Raw genomic sequence first — 26,185 nt, 5'->3', positions numbered from 1 at the left:
TCTGCATATGGAGAGCTCTGCATTACAAACCTTTGCAGTTTGAAACTAAAACTAATTTAGTGCAAAGTTGACGTTTTAAACCACTTTAGCTCCTTAAATTAGCTGTTAGCACTGATAGCGTAGCTGTCAGTAATAAATCAGGAGTTTCTGTATTTCTAATGTTCTGTTCCTTCCCTCTGAGATGTTAAACAGGGTTAAAATGTAGCTTTATGTTCCTCAGCCTTCCTGTTAGCCGCTGTAAATCTCGCTCTCTGCGGCCCTGAATGAGCCGCCGTCCAGCTGCTCATGCTAGCTGCAGCGACTTTCCCACCGATCCGTGTCGTAAACCTGCCTGCTGCGTGTTTTGCTTCCGCTGTTTGGGAAAAGGTTGGATTCCTGCGTTCATGAGCTTCAGTCGCCAATCGAGCTGAAAAACCGCCTGATTCTGGTTAACAAATGCTGGAAACGACCTCAGGACGAGTCTGAAACACGGCGGAAAGCATCGAGTCGCGCTGAGAGAGGTTTGCTGCGGGACAGGAAGTCTTTCTTTAGCAGCATGTGTGGCGCGCCAGCGACTCGCTCCGTTTAGCCGAAGTGATTCTGATTCCTCTGGATCGTTTCTCCTGATCCGCCCGTCCATGATGGGAAACCGCCAGCGTAGCGCAGCTCCTGCCATTTATCTTTTATTATTCTCTCTTTCCCAAAATATTCCTGTACACTAATAATAATGAAAAGGAAAATAATAATAATGCAACTTAGAAAATAGCTGCCAGAAAAGCTATTCTAACCCACTTTACCTCCTAATGTGCTCCTCCTTTTGGTTTATTTTATTTAACTTTTTATCTGAACTGACTGGTTATTTTGTATATCGAAACCTTTGTTTGTCTGTAATGTTTGTTTTTTATTCTCCAACTTATAAATAAATGAAAAACCAAAAAAGGAATGCAGATAACGTTAACTATTAAAACTGCTTTGCTTTTCTTCCCTGACTCTGACCAGACACATTTATATAAATATACGTCATAGAAACGCGCCGCTGTGTGACCTTTGACCCACAGAGCTAATTACTGTTTATACGTTTTCACCGTTCTGTTGATGTTCTGCGGTTTCTGAGCGATCAGAGGTCGGAGTCGGCCATTCTTTGGCCACGCCCCCTCAGACCGGACCGGGAATATGCTGAGATAATGCAGCTGGGAAATGGATCTGGGTTCCTGCACAGCGTTGGGATCTGGTGGAAGGAGGGAGGCTGGATTCAACCGGAGAGATTTAATTTCTCCGTTTTCATCAGGAAACTCAGCAGTGATGTGATCATTTGTTACAATATCTGATCTATGCAATAAAATACAAGCATTGCTGCTAAAAATAAAGCGTCATCTCACCATTTAGATGGGCTTTGCTGCCATCTGCTGGCGAGGATCGGTATTTTGAAGCTAAAATATAAATAAACCTTCAGTGGATTAAAAAAAAACCATTTGATGCTGAGTTGATATTTGATTCAACGCTAGTAATCATGTCTTCTTCTTCTTCTTCTTCTTCAGTCTATTGAGTAAAAACGACAAATGTTCCCGCGCCGTCTCCATGGCAACGGCCCGGGCTGGTACAAAATGGAGGCCGACAGACATCAGGATTCTTTGAATACGTTTTTTTTTTTTTTTATTCAGCTGTTCATACGACCCAAACAAATCCACTTTTTTACCTTTTACTGTTGACTAAGTTAAAAATCAAAAGTACTTACACGTTACATTAGGTCAAAATTATGTTTTCCAAGTAAAGGCCTGAACAGATCGATACTTTTTAAATAGTTTTTATATTAAAAAGGTTCATTTAGGACACAATTTATCCAAGAATTGCTGCTGGATGCCAAACATCTGAAACATGAAGAAAAACTACAAATATTGCAGAAACTGTTTCCTGCAGCAGCAGAAAGTTTTCCGGTTAGCAAAGCAGCAAACTGCCTAAACTACAGAGTTTCAGTAAAACACTGATGTGAACATCTTCATTTATTTATGTCAGAGGCAGAAGAGGCATGAAAAGGTGGAAGAAGTGACTGTAAACATTTTAATAAGTTTAAACACAAAGTATTTTAAACACTTTAGCGGTTAGCATGGTTAGCATAACAAGCTGGAAAGTCAGTGCTTCCATCCTGACGGAGGATAAAATGAAGCCGCTGTACTATTCTGCTAAACATTAAACGTTTCTGTTATCCATTGAACGTTTAGCTCTCTCTCGCCATGTTGCAGCCTGCAGTAATATCTATGAACACGTCAAAACAACATCCGCTTGAAAAGCTTTTCACATCTCAGTTCCTCTGATTTTAGTTTTTTAAGCATCTCACTGATGATCTTGAGTTTTCCTCACTCAGTTACGTTATCCACACTGAAAAGTGTTACTAGAGCGACTGAGTTCTGCACTTTGTTTTGAGAAGAAGAGGCTTTTTGAGCACGAAGTGTTTGCTTTGTCCTCAGATTTGCATGGAAAGCGAATTAAAAGTTTCTAAAAATCTGATTTGAACTTGTCAGCGTGAACTCAACTTGCTTCTCTCTCAGGTTTTCTTGAATGTCCTTATAAGGATTCCTGGCAGCGGCGAGACGAGCTTCATACCTGATAAAAACCCAGATCCGAAGCAGGACGGATAGAAACCTCTCATCTTCCTCCTCAGTGTGACGCCGCATCATTCATTTCCCGAAAGCGCGTGTAAAAGCGGGTGTGTGTACGGAGTAAAAACAGCAGGTTGCTTTTGTTCACGACTGTACAGTCAGCCTCCGCCCTCATGCCTCACACACACACACACACACACACACACACACACACAGGTGGCTGTAATTAGCGTATAAAGCCCATTCATGGCTGAGGATCAAACCGGCGTGCCGCTCGGCTTCAGGAAATACAAAGCTCTGTTCAAAGTTGGATTCACACACTCGGTCGCTCGCTTTCAGCCGCTTCGCTCTTTTATTTCTCTTTCTCTGTTTTGGTTGCGATGATTGCATGAAGAAAGGTTTCCCCGTAAACGGTTCTTTGTTTAGTCTGTGAGTGAAACGGGCCTCTGTTCTGCTGCCCTGCAGGAACTAACCGAGCGCTCCGTGTTTATTCCTGAGAGCGGAGAGAAAACACGGGATTATGGGTTAAAACCCTCAGCTTATCCAATCACACCGCTTGTATTTTTGCAGCCGTGTTTCTGTTTCTGCTGAAAACGCTGAGCTTTTCAGTGCAGCAGGTTACTGTAGGAATCTGTCAAGAGCTGATTCAATCTCAGAATGACTGATATTTCCAACATGGCCGCCGCTTTTTAGCCGTTTAAACCAGTTATTGTCATTAAATGTTCCCCGTTTTTCATGACTGATGAAATTAATGTTGCATCATGTTTTGACTTTGGGAAAGTATTACTGAGGACTTACTGTTGGCACGTCTCAGACCAGTCGTTAGCTAGGTGAAGATGAGAGACGGTTGTCTTAAAGGTTAGCGTTAGCTTGTGCTAATTTCTGTGTTCAGTGGTTTAGCTGTAGCTTCATCTTAATTTTGTTTTTAACGTTAGCTTCCAGTAATATTTTGTTAACACTAGCTTCTGCTACTATTTTGTGTTTAGCGGTTTAGCGCTAGCTTTTATAATTTTTATATGTTTAACATTAGCATCTGCAAATTTGTTATGTGTTCTGTGGTTTAGCGTTAATTTATACTAATTTCCTATGTGTTTAGTGTGTTAGCTTTAGCTTCTGCTAATATTTTTATGTTTTCAGCATCAGCTTCCTCTCATTTTTTATGTGGATAGCTTAGCGTTAGCAGAACGAAGATTCTTGTTTAGTGAAATAGTGGTTAGTGAACTTAACTTTTTGGTTAGCTGCGCCCACAACTGGCAATGACCACAGCTGATTTTAGTGCAAATATTCCCCAGTACAACCATGGTGGCCATTTTGAAAAATGTCCACCAGAAACAGAAAAGAAGAAATGAAGAAAATGTATGTGATTTCTATAGTTCAAAATATGTAGGTTATGATTTCAAACCAGACACATCCATCTAATTTAGCTACATTTTTTTTATTCCACAACAGCCATGGCGGCCATCTTGAATTTGTTGGTTGTTGCTGATCAGTGCTGGTCAGCTGGCTGAAAGAAGGCTCCTTCATGTTTCCCAAACACTCAGCTGCTTGGAAGTGGGTCTGTTTTTTTAGAAACATGTGGAAATCACAGCAGCTGGCTGGATTCAGGGAAAACTTCCTCATTTAGACGCTTTTCCACATCAAACATTTCACTTTTGAGGATTTCTTAAATCGGTGTGGGCAGAGAATGATTTAATTAGGCCAGTTAGTCATACAGAAATGAAAGAGCTCCGTTTTTTCAGCTGTTCTTGCTTCTAAACTTCACATCCTAAATGTCAGCAGAAGGTTTTGTATTTGTTTTGTTTAAATATCGTCGTCTCTGTTTGGAGACTTTTTAAAATGTTCATAACAGGATTTATTAGAAAATTTAAGAACAAAATTACTTTTGCTTTTCAGAGGTTTTAAGAGTTAATTATATTTGTCTCTTTATTGTTATGCTTGTTGAATTTTCTCAGTATATATATATTTTTTGAAGGCATGGATTTTCAAAAGTTGGGCGTGAATCATGTTTCTGTCTTTTTGGTGGAAACCGCTAAACTTTCTGACATGAATAAAATAAAGTCCATGAAACGTTAAATTTCTTGAGATCCATTAACATAACTTGTAATTGAAGAACAAACATTGTGGTGCAGGGGTCGAGCAAGACCCTCACATGGAGGCCTTTGTCCTGTCGCAGGTTCGATTCCCGGCCTGGTGACCTTTGCCGCAAACTGTAAACAAAAAAAAACATTTTAAAGCTGTTAAATTTGAACTTGAACTAAGAAATATTCTTTACTGCTATGACAGAAGTGCACCTTAAATAAGCTTAATAATAATCAGTGCTGATTAATTCTTAGCTTTAAATATATAGTTGTTAAAGTCCGTCCATTCAATTAAAATGCATGAAATTATTATTTTCTTTTTTGCAGCAGAAAGCCATTTTAGTGGTTTAGCATTAGCATATGCTAATGTTTTTGTACTTAGCATTAGCTTCTGCAAATTTGTTACCTATTTAGTGGTTTATTGTTATTGTGGTTTATTATTAGCTTCCACTCATTTTTTGTGTTTGGTAGCTTGAATGAAGTTTATTTTATACATTTAGCAGTTTAGCATTAGCTTCTGCTGTATTTTTCTATGTGTTTAGCATTAGCTTATTTTTGTGTTTAGTGGTTTTTTGTTAGTAGAGCTAAAATCATGGCTTAGCAAATTAGTGTTTAATGAAAAATAACTTTTTCAGCTATTATAGAAATGTTAAATAAGCTTTAATATAAAAACCCATAGTTGGGGCAACATGTAGTTTTAGTTTCTAAACTAATTTTTAGTTGAATATAGTTGCTAAACACAGTTAAATCAACTTCAAATTGATATAATCTGACAGTCAGCAGATGTATTTTCCAGCGTAATTCTGGTTTTGGAGAATATTAGCGTTGAATCCTCTCTGGCTGAAAGTGATGCATCGCCTTGTTTTCACATCCCAGCGCACCTTGAAGCCCTCGCAGAGAGGAACTCTGGGTAATCAGTCGCATGTGATTCACCGTGTGTTGCGTGCATGAGTGCGATTTGCTCACTCCGTCGGTTTTCTTGACCAAATAAGCCGGAGAGCTGGAAGCGGCCCGGGCCGAGCGTTGCCGTGTGTTCATCATATTTCAGAGCCGGAGCCCAGAACGGCACGTCGTGTAATCACATTTGTAAATAGCATCGTAAAGTTCTCCTCGTAAATGCTTGCTGTTTTCCTGGCGCTCCTCAGGGCGGTGGGCGGGGCTACAGGTGTGTGTGTGTGTGTGTGTGTGTGTGTGTGAGACGTCTTAATGAGCTCACATGTTCCACAAAGCGGGTTGAGCGTTTTTCACTCGGAAACTGTTTCTGTGTGACGGATTCATGTTTAAACGGAGCTGGGAGATGTCATCGCCCGACTCGCCTCTTTAACACGTCCAGTCAGTAAATCTGCAGCTCCGGGCGGCCGCCGGTGATAAATCTCTGGCCCTGCTTCCAGTCCAGCGCCGCGTTTTTACCGCCGCCGCCTCTTGACCTCTCTAAAAAGGCCGTCACATCCCGACTTGTTCGCTCTTTCTCTCTGTCTCCGGCGCTTTCCGCGTCTCTCCCTCACGCTGCTAATGGCGGTCTGCGCAGCGGCTCGGCCGGTAATGGCTTCCATACGGCGGGCGGGCGGGAGGGCCGGCCCGCGGGACCCGGGGGTCCAGATGTGGACGGCGCTCCAACACGCGTCCGGACAATCTGACGGCTTTAGGGAATGCGAACTTCTCCATGTGGAGCTCGTTTGGGAGCAGATGGTGTTTACATTTTTATTGAGAAGGCTGTTTAGATGTTGTGTAATTGTTTACAGAAAGGAAATCTGTTGGATTGGAGATTAAGGGGGATTTATACCCCAGATTTCCTTCTAAAAATCCCAATACTTCCTCATAAAGTCACAATAATGTTCAGTTATCAAGTGGAAAGCCAGAAACATCTGATGTTGATGAAGGAGAAAGTTTCACTTTGTTCAGCTGCTTTTCTGCTGATGTAGGTAGAAAACAAAGGAGTAAATTTCCACCCAATAGTTGGAAAAGTCAAAGTTTACTAGAAAAACTCAGAGACTTTGAGGGTAATCTCAAACATTTCATAGAAATAGATGGGATTTCTGAGTTTGGAAAGTCAAAACATTTCCTAGGGAAAAAAACTGAAATTTTATAAAAATTAAAAAAAAAAAACTTGCAAATTTCTGAGTTTAAGTTGAAAATTAGCTGGAAAACTCAAAATTTTGAGATTGATCACAGAAATTTTTGATTACTCAAAGTCTGAGTTTGTTGGGGTAAATGTTGTCGTCTTTTTCTCGTTTTTCCTAAAATCGCTCTGATTCGCTGTCGTAGAAAACATTTAAAGCAGTTTTTTAATAAACTTTTACTGTAATTTCATCCTTTTGAGTTTCTGACAGCCTAAACTTTCTGCTGATTCTTTTATTTTGAAAATTCCTACGTCCCAGACAGACATAATAAACCGAGAATAATCCAAGATAAGCCAGAAATTAAGACAGAACTCTGCAAAATGAGTTAAAAAATCTTCTTTTAGTAAATCAGATCTCCATATCAAACCTTCAAAGTTTCTCTCTGCTGTATTATAATACAGCAGGATCCAAAAACATCTTTCATATTTATAGTTTTCAGCTTAACTTTGATTTTAAATTTGAGCTGTAAAACCTGCAGACGGCATGTTGTAAAGTTAACTTCAGCTTTAAGCGACGGCTGATTCCTGGTCATGAGAATAGATGTGTAACGTTCACTAGCTCAGGTTTGCTAGGTTTTTAATTTTAACCTTCATTTCACCAGGATAAAAACCCGCTCGGATTAAAAGCCTCTTCTCCGAGGGAGTCCTGGCCAACAGGCAGCAACAAAACGCAACACGGAAAATACACAGTTAAATGTCGAGCTATAAAAACAAGAACGTGTGGCTGAATCTGCCTCGAGAGCTTTTAGTTTGGATGCAAAAAACGTTAAATGAGATAAATTCAGTCGGTCCCAGTTTCTTCTAGCAAGTTCCAAGAAGAGGGCGTTCTCATAGATGTATAGAACATAGATGTACCAACAAAACAGCTGATTTATCTTCATATCTGTGCTGGAAATCAATAATAAATACTGCAATAATCACGTGATCAGTATCGATAGATAATATGTCTCATAGGACATTCAATGTATAGAATATTCAGTGAAGCCCGATCCAGAACCGCACAGCATTCTGGGAAATGTAGGCAGAGGAAGAACTGTCGACGTGAGCTAAGCTAGCTGGTAGCATCAAGTGACTCACTAATGCTTCGGTTGCCTAGTAACAACTTGCTGAGTAACAAGAGTTTCCCCTAACTTTGGTTGCCTAGTAACAACTTGCTGAGTAACAAGAGTTCCCTCTCACTTTGGTTACCTAGCAACAACCTGCTGAGTAACAAGAGTTCCCCCTAACTTTGGTTACCTAGCAACAACCTGCTGAGTAACAAGAGTTCCCTCTAACTTTGGTTACCTAGCAACAACCTGCTGAGTAACAAGAGTTCCCTCTAACTTTGGTTACCTAGCAACAACCTGCTGAGTAACAAGAGTTCCCCCTAACTTTGGTTGCCTAGCAACAACCTGCTGAGTAACAAGAGTTTCCCCTAACTTTGGTTGCCTAGCAACAACCTGCTGAGTAACAAGAGTTCCCCCTAACTTTGGTTGCCTAGCAACAACCTGCTGAGTAACAAGAGTTCCCCCTAACTTTGGTTGCCTAGCAACAACCTGCTGAGTAACAAGAGTTTCCCCTAACTTTGGTTGCCTAGCAACAACCTGCTGAGTAACAAGAGTTCCCCCTAACTTTGGTTGCCTAGCAACAACTTGTTGAGTAGCTTGCGCAGCAGCAGTTTCAGGTTTTGGAACAAAACCTGGTCACTTTTTAAAATTAAAATAAATAAAAAAACAACAGTGTGAAGAGAAAGACGTTAAAACAACCAGAATCAATAATTATCAATAGGTGCTGATATGAAACATGGATGCAGTGGTAGTTTTTTCAGCCATATTGTGCAGCCGTAGCCGGAGCCGCTGGCTGTTTGCGACGATCCAAGCCTTCCTGAACGGACCTGGGGAGGAAAGCAGGGAACGCCGCGTCGCCTTGCAGAGACGTTCTGCATCGTTCCAGATCCCACGACAACAGAAACCACTCGGAACGAACGGCTTTCGTTGTTTCCACGCTGTAATCGGATGGTGGAGTTATAATGACAGTGTGTGTTCTGGTAGGGGGTCGGAGCTCCGGCAGGCCGAGCCGCTGCTGAATGGTGTTTACTCTGCTGGTCGTGCAGGAGGACGGCTTCCAGAACAGCGATCCACCTCTGCCTCCGCTGCAGGAGTTCAGGTTTTAACGCTTCACCAGACCTGGACCAATTCTTTACCCCAAAATAAAAACCGGCAGGAGTCGAGTCTCTGCTGCTGGAGATGAACTTTTAAAGCCTGAATGAACAGGGAAGGAGCTGATTGGTGGTTGGGGTTGATCCAACGTCCAATCAGGTTTGGTTGGCATCATCTTTGTTTAGGTTTTCTTTTAAACCTGAAATAGCCTTGAGCAGATCTTCAGCTACATTCAGGAAAAAGGTGAATGCGACACAAATCTGACTTTCTTTTTTTTACAAGACGACCCAGTTCTGACCGGTTGCTGTAGCAACTGTCAACAACAATGGCACCACTTCCCACACAAAGAGCAGAACGTCCAATACATTACAGTTTTATGTTTTCAGGCCTGATGTTTACTTTGTGATTATTAACAAGTGATCCCTGTGGTAGATTAGCTACTGCTATTAGCTACTGCTGCTATTAGCTACCAGTGCTATTAGCTACTGCTGCTATTAGCTACCAGTGCTATTAGCTAAGCTAACACTGTGGCGGTCGATCAGCTCATTTCAACACCTGCTCTACTGATGATCTGTCAGAGGTGGTGTTTTAGGTCCACATCGCATCTACATGTTATTGTTGCCAAAGTCAAGCTAGCGTACCTGAGCTACTTCCCTCACTCTCACTACTTTTTTCTTAATTAAGACTTTTTCCATCCATCCATCTTCTTTACACCCTTGTCCCTCAGTGGGGTCAGGAGGTGCTGGTGCCTCTCCAGCTAACGATCCGGGCGAGAGGCGGGGTCACCTGGACAGGTCACCAGTCTGTCGCAGGGCAACACAGAGACACACAGGACACACAACCATGCACACTCACACTCACACCTAGGGACAATCTGGAGAGGCCAATTAACCTGACAGTCATGTTTTTGGACTGTGGGAGGAAACCGGAGTACCTGGAGAAAACCCACCATGCACAGGGAGAACATGGAGACTCCATGCAGAAAGACCGGGAATCGAACCCAGAACCTTCTTGCTGCAAGGCAACAGCTCTACCAACTGCGCCACTGTGCAGCCCTAATTAAAACTTTTTCCTGACCTTATATGTTGTCTTAGTTGTCAGTGCGTAGCAAAGCACTGCGTCCCTTTTTCTTTTATATATCGCACATGCATTTAAGATTCACTGTTATGTTGACAAGCTGCCAACTCCAGTGCTGGTTATGGTCGGTTGGCAGTTTTTCTCCCTCCAGCAGGAAGCTGAAGTCATGGCATCTCACTTGATGTTTGAGAATCTCACATTATTGTTACTTGAAAATAACCTCAGAGCAACAATATCGTCGTTTATCACCGTAACCTCCGGGATGATTTATCGTCCAAACATTTGTTACGGGCAGAGTTCTGGTTCTGACGTCGGTAAACGCAGTGCATCTTTTTCAGCTACATGTGTCCAGAGCTAAATCCTGTGTGTCTGTTAAACCTTGGAGGAACCGGAGAACTTTGGATCCGAACGGACTCCTGTGAATGGGACAGCTGGGACTCGTATTTCTAGCTTCTCTCTGCAGACCTGAAAGCAAATACAAGGAGAGGTTACACAAACACGCTGCCTTCCACATGCGGCCGTGACTCTGTGAGACGCAGCGCGCCGTAAAGCCGGTAAGGAGCGAGGAAGGCGGGGGGAAGCAGGAGCGAGGTGGAAACCGAGAGCAGAGAGATGGAAAGCCCCAATAAAACGTTAAAATCTGGAGCTAAACGCCTCAAACTGAACCCGGAGCCGGACGGGCCGGACGAGCCGGGCGAGACGGACGAGACGGACGAGCCGGACGAGACAGACGGGCCGGGCGGGCCGGACGAGCCGGACGAGCCGGGCGAGACGGACGAGACAGACGAGACAGACGGGCCGGGCGAGACGGACGAGACGGACAAGCCGGGCGAGACGGACGAGACAGACGGGCCGGGCGAGACGGACGAGACGGACGGGCCGGACGGGCCGGGCGGGCCGGGCGAGACGGACGAGACAGACGGGCCGGGCGAGACGGACGAGCCGGACAAGCCGGGCGGGCCGGACGAGACGGACGAGCCGGACAAGCCGGGCGAGACAGACGAGACAGACGGGCCGGGCGAGACGGACGAGACGGACGAGCCGGGCGGGCCGGGCGAGACGGACGAGACGGACGAGACGGACGAGACGGACGAGCCGGGCGAGACGGACGAGACGGACGGGCCGGGCGAGACGGACGAGACGGACGAGCCGGACAAGCCGGGCGGGCCGGACGAGACGGACGAGCCGGACAAGCCGGGCGAGACAGACGAGACGGACGAGACAGACGGGCCGGGCGAGACGGACGAGCCGGGCGAGACGGACGGGCCGGGCGGGCCGGGCGAGCCGGGCGAGACGGACGAGACGGACGAGCTGGACGAGACAGACGAGACGGACGGGCCGGGCGGGCCGGACGAGACGGACGAGCCGGGCGGGCCGGGCGAGACAGACGAGACGGACGAGACAGACGGGCCGGGCGAGACGGACGAGACGGACGAGCCGGGCGAGACGGACGAGACGGACGGGCCGGGCGGGCCGGGCGAGACGGACGAGACGGACGAGCTGGACGAGACGGACGAGCCGGGCGAGACGGACGAGCCGGGCGAGACGGACGAGCCGGGCGAGACGGACGAGACGGGCGAGCCGGGCGAGCCGGGCGAGACGGACGAGATGGACGAGCCGGGCGAGACGGACGGGCCGGGCTGCCAACACCAGGAAACGTCTCAACTTGGAGATTTCTGGAGTTTGTTCCGAATTCTCACGGAAGCAAAACCAGCAGCCATTTGTTGAATTAATGACTGGATGCTGTTTCTGAGAGTTTATGAGAAAGTTTATTAAAAACAGCTGAGAGGAGGAAGAATCTCTGCTCTGCCTGAAGCTGAGCCTTAAACCCAAACGGTCAGGATTTACCCCGACAACCAAACGTTTGGGAAACGTCAGCAGAGCTGGAAGACATGTTGAAGTCCGTCTGTCCGTCCATCCATCCATCCATCCATCCGTCCGTCTGTCCATCCGTCCATCCATCCGTCCATCCGTCCGTCCGTCCGTCCGTCCGTCCGTCCGTCCGTCCGTCAATCCATCCGTCCGTCCATCCATCCATCCGTCTGTCCATCCGTCCATCCATCAGTCCGTCCGTCCGTCCGTCCATCCATCCGTCCATCCATCCATCCGTCCGTCTGTCCATCCGTCCATCCATCCGTCCATCCGTCCGTCCGTCCGTCCGTCCGTCCGTCCGTCAATCCATCCGTCCGTCCATCCATCCATCCGTCTGTCCATCCGTCCATCCATCAGTCCGTCCGTCCGTCCGTCCATGAATCAATCAATCCGTCCGTCTGTCCATCCGTCCATCCATCAGTCCGTCCGTCCATGAATCAATCAATCCATCCGTCTGTCCGTCCGTCCATCCATCCATCTGTCTGTCTGTCCATCCATGAATCAATCAATCCGTCCGTCTGTCCATCCGTCCATCCATCCGTCCATCCGTCCGTCCGTCCGTCCGTCCGTCCGTCCGTCAATCCATCCGTCCGTCCATCCATCCATCCGTCTGTCCATCCGTCCTTCCATCAGTCCGTCCGTCCGTCCGTCCATGAATCAATCAATCCGTCCGTCTGTCCATCCGTCCATCCATCAGTCCGTCCGTCCATGAATCAATCAATCCATCCGTCTGTCCGTCCGTCCATCCATCCATCTGTCTGTCTGTCCATCCATGAATCAATCAATCCGTCCGTCTGTCCATCCGTCCATCCATCAGTCCGTCCGTCCATGAATCAATCAATCCGTCCGTCTGTCCATCCGTCCATCCATCAGTCCGTCCGTCCATGAATCAATCAATCCATCCATCTGTCCATTTGTCTGTCTGTCCATCCATGAATCAATCCATCCATCCGTCTGTCCATCCGTCTGTCCGTCCATCCATCCATCCATCCGTCTGTCCATCCATCCATCCGTCCGTCCATGAATCAATCCGGCCGTCTGTCCATTTATCTCTTATTATTGAACTTTTACATTGTCATCATTTCTTCTGACTCCAACCAAAACTCGATTCACACCTGAGTCCTAACTCTGACCCCTGACCCAAAAGCAGCGTTTCCCCTTGTGGGGCCCAGGTTTCAGTCCCACAAGGAGCAGTGGGTCCCCACAACGTAGCGTCAGGAAAATGGTCCCCATAAGGTATTACAAACAAATGTACAAACACACACACTGCGGGGCTTCAAACGGTGGCCCTCCTCAGAGGGCGCCGTTCGTGCGGCGGTACCGAGGGACCAAAGAGGCAGAGAGGATGACGGCGGTTTGCTGGGAATGCTGGGACCTGAAGTTACGGCGGAGCGGAGCAGGACACATGCAGCCGCTGATGCGACGCCGCGCCACGCAGTAGCTCGTAGCGCCCCCTCTGGCAGGATGGGAGCCACGTGGGCCTCAGGATGCTGTTAATATTGTTCCTCATGAACCAATAGAGCTCCTTCAATACGTCAGATTAGCTCACTTCATGTCTGTTTGGAGCTAAAGTGGAGAAAATTCAGTGGAAGGAAAACCCAACGCTGCTGTGGCGCTCCCAGTTCCTGCGTGAAGAGTTGGTGGTGACAATTTGCTTTCATTTTAAGGCTTTCATCACAGAAACGCTGCATGAGGTTTGATCTGGTCCAAAGATCAGAGGAATGAAAATAACAGACGTACCGTACCTGACCGTACCTGATCTGACCTGACCTGACCTGACCTCACCTCACAGCTGGGCTCCTTTCTCCTAAAATCTTTAAACACAGCCGATGATGTAACAAAATTTCTGATCCAAATGAGAATTTCTTTGGTTGAACCAATCAAAATGCGAAATGCTTTCAAAGATCACGTTTATCAAGATGGCCGCCGTTTTGATTCTTTTAAGCCAATAAAATGTTCCCATCGTTATGACATCATAAACTGAGACTTTGCTTTTAGCAGGTGTCACACCATTAACTGGAAGGAGACTTGATAGTTAGCGTTAGCATTACTAATTTCTCTATGCGTTTAGCAGTTTAGCCTTAGATTCTGCAGATTTTTTATTTAGCAGTTTAGCTCAAGCTTCGGTTAATTTTAAATTAAGTTTAGCAGTTTAATGTTGCCTTATGCTAATTTTTTAGGTGTTCAGTGGGTTAGCATTAGCCTCTGACAGTTTGTAATGTTTAGCATTAGCTCCTCCTAATTTTTTTACGTGTTTAGCGGTTAGCATCAGCTTCCGCTAGTATTGTAATGTTTTTAGTGGTTTTACTATCAAATTCTTAGCTTCACTAATTAACAGCTAGTGAAGCTAACATTTTGTTAGCTCACCAGTGGTAATACCTACAGCTGATTTCAGCGGAAACATTTTCCACATGACTGCTGGGAATGTCTGTGCCAAATAGGTCCTTTTTGTTTTTGCATTTGGAATATTTTAGCTGAAATATTTAATTATCTGCTGCACTAATGACAGAAACAGCTGTTAGCATTAAAACCATGTTCATATGCTGCACCTTCCTGTTAGTATTGCTCTCTCTGACTCTCTCACAGCCTCAACATGGCAAAAGTTTCATTTAATGAGCAGGAAAACCAGTCAGGCTGATTATTCTGGGAACCAGCAGATTGTTCCTCATCTACTTACGTTTTAACAACCTGAGCAAAAACGGTTTCAAAATGATGAAGAAACCTCCTTTTAGAAAGGACGACACATTAAAACTCCGTATTTCAGCATTTTTTATGTTTCCTGTTTGTTTTTGGTTTGGATAAAGAAAAAAAATGAAAATAAAGCTCTTTTTTTTTTTTGCATTTTGTTGAATTTTATGTGCGCCAAGTGGATTTTACCACATGACGGTTAAAAATCAGAGGATATTTAGTTGCTCCTGTCTGTCTGTCTGCCACCAGATGACTCCAGCTTGAGGAGCGGAGAAGCTGAACCCGCCGCCGGGTCCATGCAGCCTCCAGAGCTGGCTGGGAAACCAGGTAAAAACCCAGTAATTACTCATGTTCATGTAGAAACTCAATGAAATGTTGAGTTTTACACAAAAACTCCTAAAATGATCAAAGTAATACGCTGGACTTTCTCTGCTGACTCAGCAGGTTCTAATAGTTTTGAGTTTTTAAATTCTTGTTTCGTTTTAATTTGTTGGGACTTTTTGCTAATTCAGTTTGTTCTAACTAGTCTTTGCTAGTTTTTGTTAGTTAAATATTGTTTGGTGTTGGATTAGACCTACTTAATTAACTTGTGAGGATTCTTGACAAACTAAAATTTAGTTAACTAGAAAAAATCCTGTTGAATTAAGAAGCTTATCAGTTGATTTAAGGCAGATTTTAGTTGTTAAAGTAACAAAATGTCTTTATGTTGAGTAAAGAAAGCAAAATAAGTTCAGTGTTTGTCAGACTAGCATAAACTAACTTTTCAATCTGAAGTGATTTGGGTTAATTTATTAATGTTATTTTAGTTAAACGTCATAAATCCAGTGGTAAGTTTTTGAGTGTAGTTTCAGTTTAGTCTTTTTTAGTCTTTTCATAGTTTGGTTCATTTTTAGGTGCAGAATTTAAAAAGGCCACTGAACTGCGATCATGTTTACATCGACTGGTTAAACAGAAGAGACTCGTTTTGAAAAATGTATTTAATTATTGATATTTATATTTATTATTATTATATTAATGCACAGTGGTGCAGTTGGTAGAGCTGTTGCCTTGCAGCAAGAAGGTTCTGGGTTCGATTCCCGGTCTTTCTGCATGGAGTCTCCATGTTCTCCCTGTGCATGGTGGGTTTTCTCCAGGTACTCCGGTTTCCTCCCACAGTCCAAAAACATGACTGTCAGGTTAACTGGCCTCTCCAAATTGTCCCTAGGTGTGAGTGTGTGTGTGCATGGTTGTGTGTCTCTGTGTTGCCCTGCGACAGACTGGCGACCTGTCCAGGGTGACCCGCCTCTCACCCGAAACGTTGGCTGGAGAGGAACCAGCACCTCCTGACCCCACTGAGGGACAAGGGTGTAAGAAAATGGATGGATGGATTATTATATTATTTATTTAATTTTTGTTGACCAACCGGCTGACTGGAGTTTTATTCCAACTGCTTTACTTTCAGCGAAAGGCTAATAAATAGATTCATAAACGAAGGATGTTATCCATAAATTCGTTATGTTTTAGTTTCATAAGCGTCCAGTCAGTTTCTTTCCTTCGATTGAAACATTTTCTCCGTTTGGTGAATTAGTTTTAGTTGGCAGTAACCTCTGGGCTCAGGTTGAGGTTCTGGAGCGTTTCCTCCTGATGGATGGTTCTGTAACTGAAGGTCCAACAGGAACAGAACCAGAGCCAACTTTCTCTCTGCAGCTACCCGGAGGAACCCAGGCTTGCATAAGCTCCTATTAACACAGCAGCCACTTCTAACAGCAGCGCCGAGGTCCAGGTTCTGCTGGACTGGAGTCTGGATCTTTCTGCTTCCTACAGCGTCACGGTTCCTCCCTGACTGAAACACCAAACCTTTTACTTCACATTATCTCTAAGTGCAAAATGAAAGGAGGAAATGGAAATCTGTGAAATGATTAATCGGATTAATAATGATTAATCGATTGTTTAAAAAATAATCATAATTGATTAAGAGTTAATTGACTCAAAAATGTGTTTGTGCGTGTCTATATATATGTTTCTGGTTCAAATCCTGTGGAAAAAATCTTTTGTTGAGCAACTTTTGCATCCAATTATTTATCAGTTAATTAACAAATGAATCCCCAAATCAGCCCAACACGGCAGGAATGTTAGTAATTATTAGCTGCAGATGCATCTGATGTTACAAATATCATGCTTTCACTGAAGGAATCAGATTTTTTATTTAAAATAAGCTTAAGTGGTTACATGAAAATCTGCAGAAAGTGGCATTTTATATGATTAATCGATTCTTTTGGCGATTAATCATGAGAATAATCGATTAATCGTCAGGAAAAGTCAGCTGAATTACTAATATATAACAGATGCGTCTCCATCAGCTCCTCTGTGATGTAATTGATTATTTGTGGGTCCTGCAGCAGAGATCAGCCATCTTGCTGCCTGGCTCTGTCGGACCTGTTCCCGTCCGTCACTCCAGGCAGGCAGTAATGTGTTGCAGCCTGGCCTTTCCCCTGCAGACGCTCCGAATAGTTTCTGTCCTCCTGGACTTTTTGCTCTGAACTTCGGTCCGTCTCAGATGAGCTCACATCCAGGAAGCCCAGCAGTCTTTCTGCACCGACTTGCTTTATAGCTTCCTGCGTTTCTAAAACAGCGTCAGGTTTCGCTCCTCCATGTTTCGTGGCTGACAGCGGCTCTCTAAGGAGCCGTCAAACCGTCCGCCGGGGCCGTTCGGACCGCGGTGCAGCCTGAGGTCAGCGGGAAGACCCGGAGCGGCGCCGATGTTTCAACAAGCCGTCCGCTCTGGATAAAACTGAAACGAGACTTTGGTTGTTCCCAGTCTGGACTTTGACTATCCCAGGGGTGTCAAACTCCAGTCCTGAAGGGCCGCTGTCCTGCAGTTTTTAGATGTGCCACAGGTACAAAACACCTGAATCAAATGGCTTAATTACCTCCTCAGTTCTCCAGAGCCTTGCTAATGACCTAATTATTCTATTCAGGTGTGGTGCAGCAGAGGCACTTCTAGAAGTTGCAGGACTCCGGCCCTCGAGGACTGGAGTTTGACACCCCTGGACTAGACAAACCTCCAACAGGTTTAGATTTGTCTTTGCACAACATTTCAGACTCAGATTGGATGGAGAGCAGCTGAGATTCTCACCTGGACTTTGACTAGACCATGGATCTTGAGCAGGAGTTTGAAACAATTGTTCAGTTTTCATTTGAAACACGGAGCTGCTCACATCAACTCAAAGCTTCTTTCTCATTAAAACAACTTTTTTATTCTACTTTTAGGATGTTATTTTGGTTAAAATGTCTTTATTCTGATAAGTTTATGAGTATTTTCTCATAATTAAACAAGATTCTCGTAGCCTGACCCTGATACTCTCTTGTACACCTCAGAGAAGGAATTTTCCCATTATATAATCTGCAGCGGAGCGTGTACTTTTTAATCAATATTAAGGAATTAATGACTTAAAACAAGCTCTGAGATTGTTCTGACTTGCAACCTAGTTTTGTCTTATTTCTGGTGTACTCGGGTATTTAGTACACTAGAAACCAAAAATACTTGGTACGGTTTTGTGTTTTTGCAGTGAATGAGGCGTATTTATGCTAAATGAGGGGAATAAAAACTTTGTTAGAAACAACAATTTGCTGCTTGTAGAAGTTTGGCAAAAATATGATGACTCGTATTGTGAAATATTAAAGTGCAAAAACTGAAAACTGGTTGTGATTTGATTGAAGAAGGAGGTTTTACATGTTTTTAGACAAATACAAATTAAGCCTAATTTTTTACAGAAGCATTTCTCTGGTTTTCTCCAAGTCAGACATTTTGTGAAACCAACGGTCCCGACCATAAAAAGACACATTTCTTTGTTTATGAGCAACTTTGGGAAACGGATTAGGAGGTCAGCAGTGAAGCACGGTCAGGGAGTTGGGGACCTTTTCAACGTTTTGTCAAACAATTCCCATGATCCAGTTTGTTTTTGGTTTATCTGGCAGACTGAAGAGCCAAATCCGCTTTAACCCGACTCCGGTCCGCTTTAACCCGACTCCGGTCCGCTTTAACCCGACTCCGGTCCGCTTTAACCCGACTCCGGTCCGCTTTAACCCGACTCCGGTCCGCTTTAACCCAATTCCGGTCCGCTTTAACCCGACTCCGGTCCGCTTTAACCCGACTCCGGTCCGCTTTAACCCGACTCCGGTCCGCTTTAACCCGACTCCGGTCCGCTTTAACCCGACTCCGGTCCGCTTTAACCCGACTCCGGTCCGCTTTAACCCGACTCCGGTCCGCTTTAACCCAACTCCGGTCCGCTTTAACCCAACTCCGGTCCGCTTTAACCCGACTCCGGTCCGCTTTAACCCGACTCCGGTCCGCTTTAACCCGACTCCGGTCCGCTTTAACCCGACTCCGGTCCGCTTTAACCCGACTCCGGTCCGCTTTAACCCGACTCCGGTCCGCTTTAACCCGACTCCGGTCCGCTTTAACCCGACTCCGGTCCGCTTTAACCGATTCCGGTCCGCTTTAACCCGATTCCGGTCCGCTTTAACCCGATTCCGGTCCGCTTTAACCCGACTCCGGTCCGCTTTAACCCGACTCCGGTCCGCTTTAACCCGACTCCGGTCCGCTTTAACCCGACTCCGGTCCGCTTTAACCCGATTCCGGTCCGCTTTAACCCGACTCCGGTCCGCTTTAACTCGACTCCAGTCCGCTTTAACCTCTCTGTCTCTCCCTCTCCCCCCCTCCTCTCTCCCACTTGCTCTCCCTTGCTCCCCCCCACTCTCTCTCCCTCTCCCTCCATCTTCCCCCCCTCCTCTCTCTCTCTCTATCTTTCTCTCTCTGCCCCAGCCCCCCTCTCCCTCCCGGTCAGTAGGGGGCAGCAGTATTTTCATCCTGTGAAGTGTGGTTTTGCCCCTGAGACCCAGAACAAGCTGCCCTTCCCTCTCTGCTTCGTCCAGATCCTCTGTTTCCCACCATCTTCACATTTTACTGTTTTGTTTCAGTCTTTCTCTTCTGTGTTGGATTTTAACGTGTTTTACCCTCAAAATGAACTTTATTCATGTTTTTCCTGAAGTAGTTTGTTTCCTTGGTTTATTATTTTTCCGTCTCTGCAGTAATTTCCAGTTTTCACCGGTTGGGAGTCTTGCATCTCTTCCTCCGGTTCTGCAGGATTTATTGACTCGGGCTGGTCACAGTTCAGCTCTGGTCCAGTAGCTTTTCCCAGACAAAGGTGAAACTTAAAAGCCCTCCCTGCATGTTTGCTTTGTCGTCCTGCCCGGCTCCGAGCCGCTCATCGGAGGCCGAACTCCACTGAATAATCTCCGTCACATAACTCTTGTCCGGGTTTGTTTACCCAGCGCTGCAGCAACAGCGGCGTCTGCAGAAAGAGACGCAGCAGTTTCTGCTGATTTATTCTCCCGGCTGATGGTTATCTGCTGCGGCTGGGACATGAGGGCCATAAAATCAAGCGCTCCTGTGAGTGATTTCCTCTCCTACTGGACCGTTTTCCCGCTTTGATCTGGTTGTACTGATGGCTTTTCACTGAGGACGTTTTTGTTCAACAGATCCTGGGGTTCAGATACGACCGGGTCGCAGTTCAACCGTTTTACGTTTTTATTTACGTACAAAACAATCTTAGCTTGTCATTCTGAGCTTTAAAAGCATTAATTCATGTTTGTTTGAAGTTAAATGATGCAAACTACAGTCAGTTAGATGAAGTGAGAAATGATTCTGTGACTTTGAATTCAAGATTTTCTGACCCAGAAATGTTTTGGTTTTTTTTAACGTTGAACATTATTTTTGGCTCTTTTGAGGTTCCGTAGAGAACAACCAGCACCATGAGCATAAATCCAGTTTGAAGTGAAAGTTGGTTCTGGAAACGCCTGAAGAGTCGCAGATGGATCCCACACGTTGGGTTTTTGTTTCTGTCTTCATGTTTATGACTTTATGTTTTATAATGTGACAAAATGTGGGAAAGTTTAGTGTGAGGATAAATATTCTTATTAAATCAACCAACCGGCCGTGAGTCCGACCAGCACCGACATGTCGATGGTGCTCTCCTTTACTTTTTCTTTTATATTTCTTTCTTTGCATTTTTATTTATTTATTTTTTTAAATAATGTCCTTTGTATTCCTTTCTGGATTTAAAAATTTTCTTTTTGACCTCCTTTTTTCCTCTATATCTTATTTTTTTCCCACTTTTCTCCTAGTTTCTTTTCTTTTGCTTTTTTCTTTATTCTTATTTTCTTTAATTTATTCCTTTGCTTTCTTTTTTAAATTATGGTTTTTTAAATAATTTTTTTCCTATTTTTCTTTTATTGAAATGAGGAGAAAAATTTTGATAAAATAATTTATTTTTAAATTTTACTTTTTATATTTGTTTTTCTCCATTTTATTTCTCTTTCCATGTTTTTATCATGTTGCTCCTTTTTCCTCCCGTCTCTCTCCTCCTTCCTTCTGGTGGCGTGTTTGTGAGAGGAAGACTCGTCCCTCTTCCTTCACGCTGCATCATTTCGCTGCCAACATCTCGGACGCTTTGACGCCGTCAGTAATTCATTTGTCATGTTGTCATTTTTTCATGGAATCACGCGTCAGGGTGATGCAACCAAACCCTTTTTGACTCCAGCGATGTCTGCTGATGTTTTTGGGCTCGGATTAAAATTAACTTCAAACCGGCGGATTTCACGCCGCACAAAGACGAGCTTACGCAACAGCAGCGACTCTTCCAGGCCGGAAAATGAATTTGTGATCGCAGCAGCTGCTGCAGAAACAAAGGCTCCAAAGAAAACAAGAAGACGATTCACGAAGCAGAAAATCTGACTGGCAGACGATTTTCCTCCCAGTTCCAGCAGCTTCTGCAGCTGGAAACAAACCAGTAACGTTTCTTCCATGTCTCCTTCACTTCAGTGACATTTCTTTCTTTTCTCTTTACATCAAATAAAAGCTTATAAGCTAATAACTCTGTTTGCTGACAGAGTTATTGTGACGTTCCACTGATTTCCTTTCCGATCCAATACGGAGTAAAATTCCAGCCATATCGTTCCGATGCTTTGTGCAAAAACACAAAAGGTGTTTTTTAAATAACTAAAAAATGTTGTAATTCAGATTATGGCTTCATAAAGAACAGATCACTCTAATGTTTTCATTTTACTACAGCAGGGTAAGTTGAGAATCAATCACACAAAATCTGACAAAATGCTATGAAAACCAAAAAACTAAATCAGTAAAGTGATAATCTACTGAAATAAATACCTGTTTAATTATTAAGAACTATAGTAAAATGAAAGCGTGATTTCTTTTGCATCTGCATTTGATTTACAAACGTCTGCAAAACTTTGATGTTCAGCTCATGTAAAATAAAATAAATTTCACAGCTGCCGTGTTTGAATATGTTTGTTCACTCAATAAGTCATTAAAATCATCCTCCAGCTAACTCCTGTTGTCTTCTTTGTCATTTCTGCCAGTAGTAACATCCTGTTGTTGATGTGATTCAGCTGAAAAAGAAAAAACGCCTCATCCTCGCACAAAACACTTTTTAGTGAGTTTTTTAAAGTTGTCGAGTATCCATTAAGCAAATTTATTTTGTATTTCCACTTTCTGCAGCTTCATGGTGAATGGAAACGTGAGCAGGCGGAAGAAAAAGTAGTTCCTTCAGCCCGTCTTGTTTTGGAAAAATCTCAATAATGTAACGTTATTGTTGCTTAGATACATCACCTCAAATGACGGAAGTGTTGAAAGTATTGATATTGATTTTAACCGTATCAGAGGTATTGATCAAGCCGCTCTTCCCTGCTGTGAAGTTAAAATTTGTCCCGTTCTGCCTGCAGTTCGTCCTCGTTTCACCGAGCCGGCGAAGATGAGGCGGCGCGTCATCGAGCGGCCGGTGGGCAGCTCGGTGCGGCTCAAGTGCACGGCGAGCGGGAACCCGCACCCGGACATCGTGTGGCTGAAGGACAGCAAGCCGCTGGCGGAGGAGGACGCCGGCGCAGAGAAGAAGAAGAAGAAGAGATGGACGCTGAGCCTGAAGAACCTGGCGCCGGAGCACAGCGGGAAGTACACCTGCCACGTCTCCAACCGCGCCGGACAGATCAACGCCACCTACAAGGTGGAGGTCATACGTAAGTCCGGAGTCGTTAAAGGTCATTTTACTGAGGTTTGTGTATCATTACAACATGTTCATGTTTTAAAAAGAAGCTTTCTTGCTATAACGAGACATTAAACTAGCATCATTATACGGAGAAACGTTTAGCTTCAAAATGAATTTATTTCCATCACTGACAGTTAAACATCACTGAGGAGGCGACTGAATTAGTCCTGTTGCAATAAGCAATAAATCAATTAATGATCAATTAAAACCACATCAGTAATTTGCATGATTTATCGTTTTTTCTTTCTTCCACAAACTGGATGGTAAAAATCCTCAGTCGGGTTTTTTGGTCTCAACTAAACATTTTTTAAAGGTCAGAAACTTCATAATTCATTTTATTTGTTGTTTTAGTTGCTTTGTTTATTTATTTTGGTTATTTAAAATGTCTTCCAGTTCCAGTATTAGATATTCATTACAATTTAAAGTTTATTGCTCTTCTTGCATTATGATGCCATTTCCATTTTATGACTGCAAAATGGTCTCAAAACAACAATATTATCATTTATCGCAATAACTTCTGGAACAATTAATCATATATTTTACCATAACAGGTCCAGTCATGTTTCCTGCTGTTGTTGCTTTTTATGTCAATACGACTTGAATCCACATTTAAATTGGGCGTCTGTCTCTTTAAAAACTCCTGCTCTTCTTTGACTCTCATGAAAAATCTAAAAATTGAAGTCTGGCATCAATAATCCATCAAGTCCAAATACGTAGTTGCATCAAGTTAATGTTTTTTTTACGTCACAAAAGATCAAGCGGTGTGAATACCTGCCCAAGATGGTGAATATTTCTTTGAGCCGCTTTTGTTAAATGGAAAATAGACGTAAAAATCAGAGGATAGGAGGTTTTAAATGTGTTTCCAGTGTTGGTTGGAATGCCCTGCCTGCGTTTTTCCAGCCAGAGGTTTTGTCTAAAAAAGGCCGTGTTGTAATGATCTCAGTGAAGGCGATGAGTCGAGCTCGTTGATGCATTAGCTTTTGTTGGACGGCTGCAGGAGCCGGCGATGATTTACCGTCGCTCAGTTCGCTCAACGTGTGTCTGTGTCAAACCAAAGGTTACAGCTCTGTTGAGACTTTCGCTTCACTTCGAGCATCTGCTCTGCATTACAGCACAGCTGTAGGCCTCACACACACACACACACACACACACACACACACACACACATAGAATAAAGAGGACATAAATCAGTCGGCTGCTTGCTGATGTCAGATGTGACATTTCGTCCTTCAGATGGCCGTCCGTCATGAACCAGAGCTTCCAACAGAACCAGAAAAGAAAGAAGAGAAACTTTCTGCAAGTGGAGATGCTTTGATGCGCATCAGCATTATGACAGCATATCGACGTGACTCCAGTCCGCTTTTACCTGAGTCCAGTCCGCTTTTACCTGAGTCCAGTCCGCTTTAACCCGACTCCAGTCCGCTTTAACCCGACTCCAGTCCGCTTTTACCTGAGTCCAGTCCGCTTTTACCTGAGTCCAGTCCACTTTTACCTGAGTCCAGTCCACTTTTACCTGAGTCCAGTCCACTTTAACCTGACTCCAGTCCACTTTGATCCGACTCCAGTCCGCTTCAGCCCGACTCCAGTCCGCTTTACCTGAGTCCAGTCCGCTTTAACCTGAGTCCAGTCCGCTTTAGCCCGACTCCAGTCCGCTTTAACCTGAGTCCAGTCCGCTTTAACCTGACTCCAGTCCGCTTTAGCCCGACTCCAGTCCGCTTTAACCCGAGTCCAGTCCGCTTTAATCCGACTCCAGTCCGCTTTAACCTGAGTCCAGTCCGCTTTAGCCCGACTCCAGTCCGCTTTAGCCCGACTCCAGTCCGCTTTAACCCGAGTCCAGTCCGCTTTAACCTGACTCCAGTCCGCTTTAATCCGACTCCAGTCCGCTTTAACCTGACTCCAGTCCGCTTTAATCCGACTCCAGTCCGCTTTAACCTGAGTCCAGTCCGCTTTAGCCCGACTCCAGTCCGCTTTAACCTGACTCCAGTCCGCTTTAATCCGACTCCAGTCCGCTTTAACCTGACTCCAGTCCGCTTTAGCCCGACTCCAGTCCGCTTTAACCTGAGTCCAGTCCGCTTTAACCTGAGTCCAGTCCGCTTTAATCCGACTCCAGTCCGCTTTAACCTGACTCCAGTCCGCTTTAATCCGTCTCCAGTCCGCTTTAACCTGAGTCCAGTCCGCTTTAACCTGAGTCCAGTCCGCTTTAACCTGACTCCAGTCCGCTTTAACCTGAGTCCAGTCCGCTTTAACCTGACTCCAGTCCGCTTTAACCTGACTCCAGTCCGCTTTAGCCCGACTCCAGTCCGCTTTAGCCCGACTCCAGTCCGCTTTAACCTGAGTCCAGTCCGCTTTAACCTGACTCCAGTCCGCTTTAGCCCGACTCCAGTCCGCTTTAATCCGACTCCAGTCCGCTTTAACCTAAGCCTTAGTTTTCCATCTGAGTCATTTCATTTGAATCTTTAACACTAATGGCCAAAATGGCTGACTCAAAGAACTCCATGCTAGTCATAATGAATGAGGTTTGGGTCGTTTTGGTAGCCAGCCTTGTTTTGTTTTGTTTATCAGTAAATTACTGGTATTCAATATTCAGTATATAGAACATTCACTGAACTCGATCCAGAACCGCACAGCATTCTGGGACATGTAGGCAGAGGAAGAACTTTAGCAGCTCAACTTCTCAACGTGAGCTAAGCTAGCTGGTAGCATCAATTAACTCACAGATTCTATGGTTGCCTAGCAACAACCTGCTGGGTAACAGGCAGTTCCAAGCCCTCTACCCTCACTTTGGTTACCTAGCAACAGCCTGTTGAGTAATTTGCGCATCAGCAGTTTCAAGTTTCCAAAATTATAACTGATTAAAAATAAAAAAAGATGTGAAGGTTTTCTACCAAAAACTGATGTTTTGGTCTCAAATAAACCTTTTGATGAAAGAGACGAAATAATTCAATTCATTAAAAATGGTCTTGAGACCAAGACCGACCTCGAGTATTACAACACTGTCTGAGAGCATGGCCTAGTCAAAGCCTGGTGGTGTTGCTGACAGTCTCGGTGTGTCTCCAGAGCGGACAATCTCCAAGCCGGTTCTGACCGGAACCCACCCGGTCAACACCACGGTGGATTATGGCGGAACCACGTCCTTCCAGTGTAAGGTCCGCAGCGACGTGAAGCCGGTCATCCAGTGGCTGAAACGGGTCGAACCCGGAGAGGAGGCCCGCTTCAACTCCACCATAGAGGTCAGAGGTCATGCCGCACACACACAGGGCTCTGCTTCTGGTTCTGACCCCTACTCCCCGCCCCCTGCAGGCCGGTGACCAGCGCTTCGTGGTTCTGCCCACCGGGGAGGTCTGGTCCCGACCCGACGGGTCGTACCTGAACAAGCTGCTGATCAGCAGGGCGCAGCAGGACGACGCCGGCATGTACATCTGCCTGGGAGCCAACAGCAAGGGCTACAGCTTCAGGAGCGCCTACCTCACCGTGCTGCCAGGTCAGAGGTCAAGGGTCAGGGGGGGCGGGGCTACAGCTTCAGGAGCGCCTACCT

General features: G+C 44.9%; 1 protein-coding gene across 3 annotated transcripts in view; it reads left to right on the top strand.

Annotated features, from left to right (window-relative positions):
- fgfrl1a (fibroblast growth factor receptor like 1a) overlaps positions 1-26,185 on the top strand; it is a 65,573-nt gene that overhangs the window by 36,206 nt on the left and 3,182 nt on the right. For all 3 annotated transcript variants that reach the window (XM_081611944.1, XM_081611942.1, XM_081611943.1), the window contains 4 exons: positions 14,798-14,875; positions 22,331-22,621; positions 25,708-25,880; positions 25,951-26,131. In XM_081611944.1, coding sequence (XP_081468070.1) covers positions 14,798-14,875; positions 22,331-22,621; positions 25,708-25,880; positions 25,951-26,131 — 723 coding nt within the window. The remainder of the gene's footprint in view (positions 1-14,797; positions 14,876-22,330; positions 22,622-25,707; positions 25,881-25,950; positions 26,132-26,185) is intronic.

The sequence above is a fragment of the Poecilia reticulata genome, chromosome 10, assembly GCF_904066995.2.
Source record: "Poecilia reticulata chromosome 10, P_reticulata-male-v2, whole genome shotgun sequence".
In the NCBI taxonomy this organism is placed as follows: Eukaryota; Metazoa; Chordata; class Actinopteri; order Cyprinodontiformes; family Poeciliidae; genus Poecilia; species Poecilia reticulata.
The sequence above is the reverse complement of the archived record's forward strand: the minus strand, read 5'-3'. Positions and strand labels throughout refer to the sequence as shown.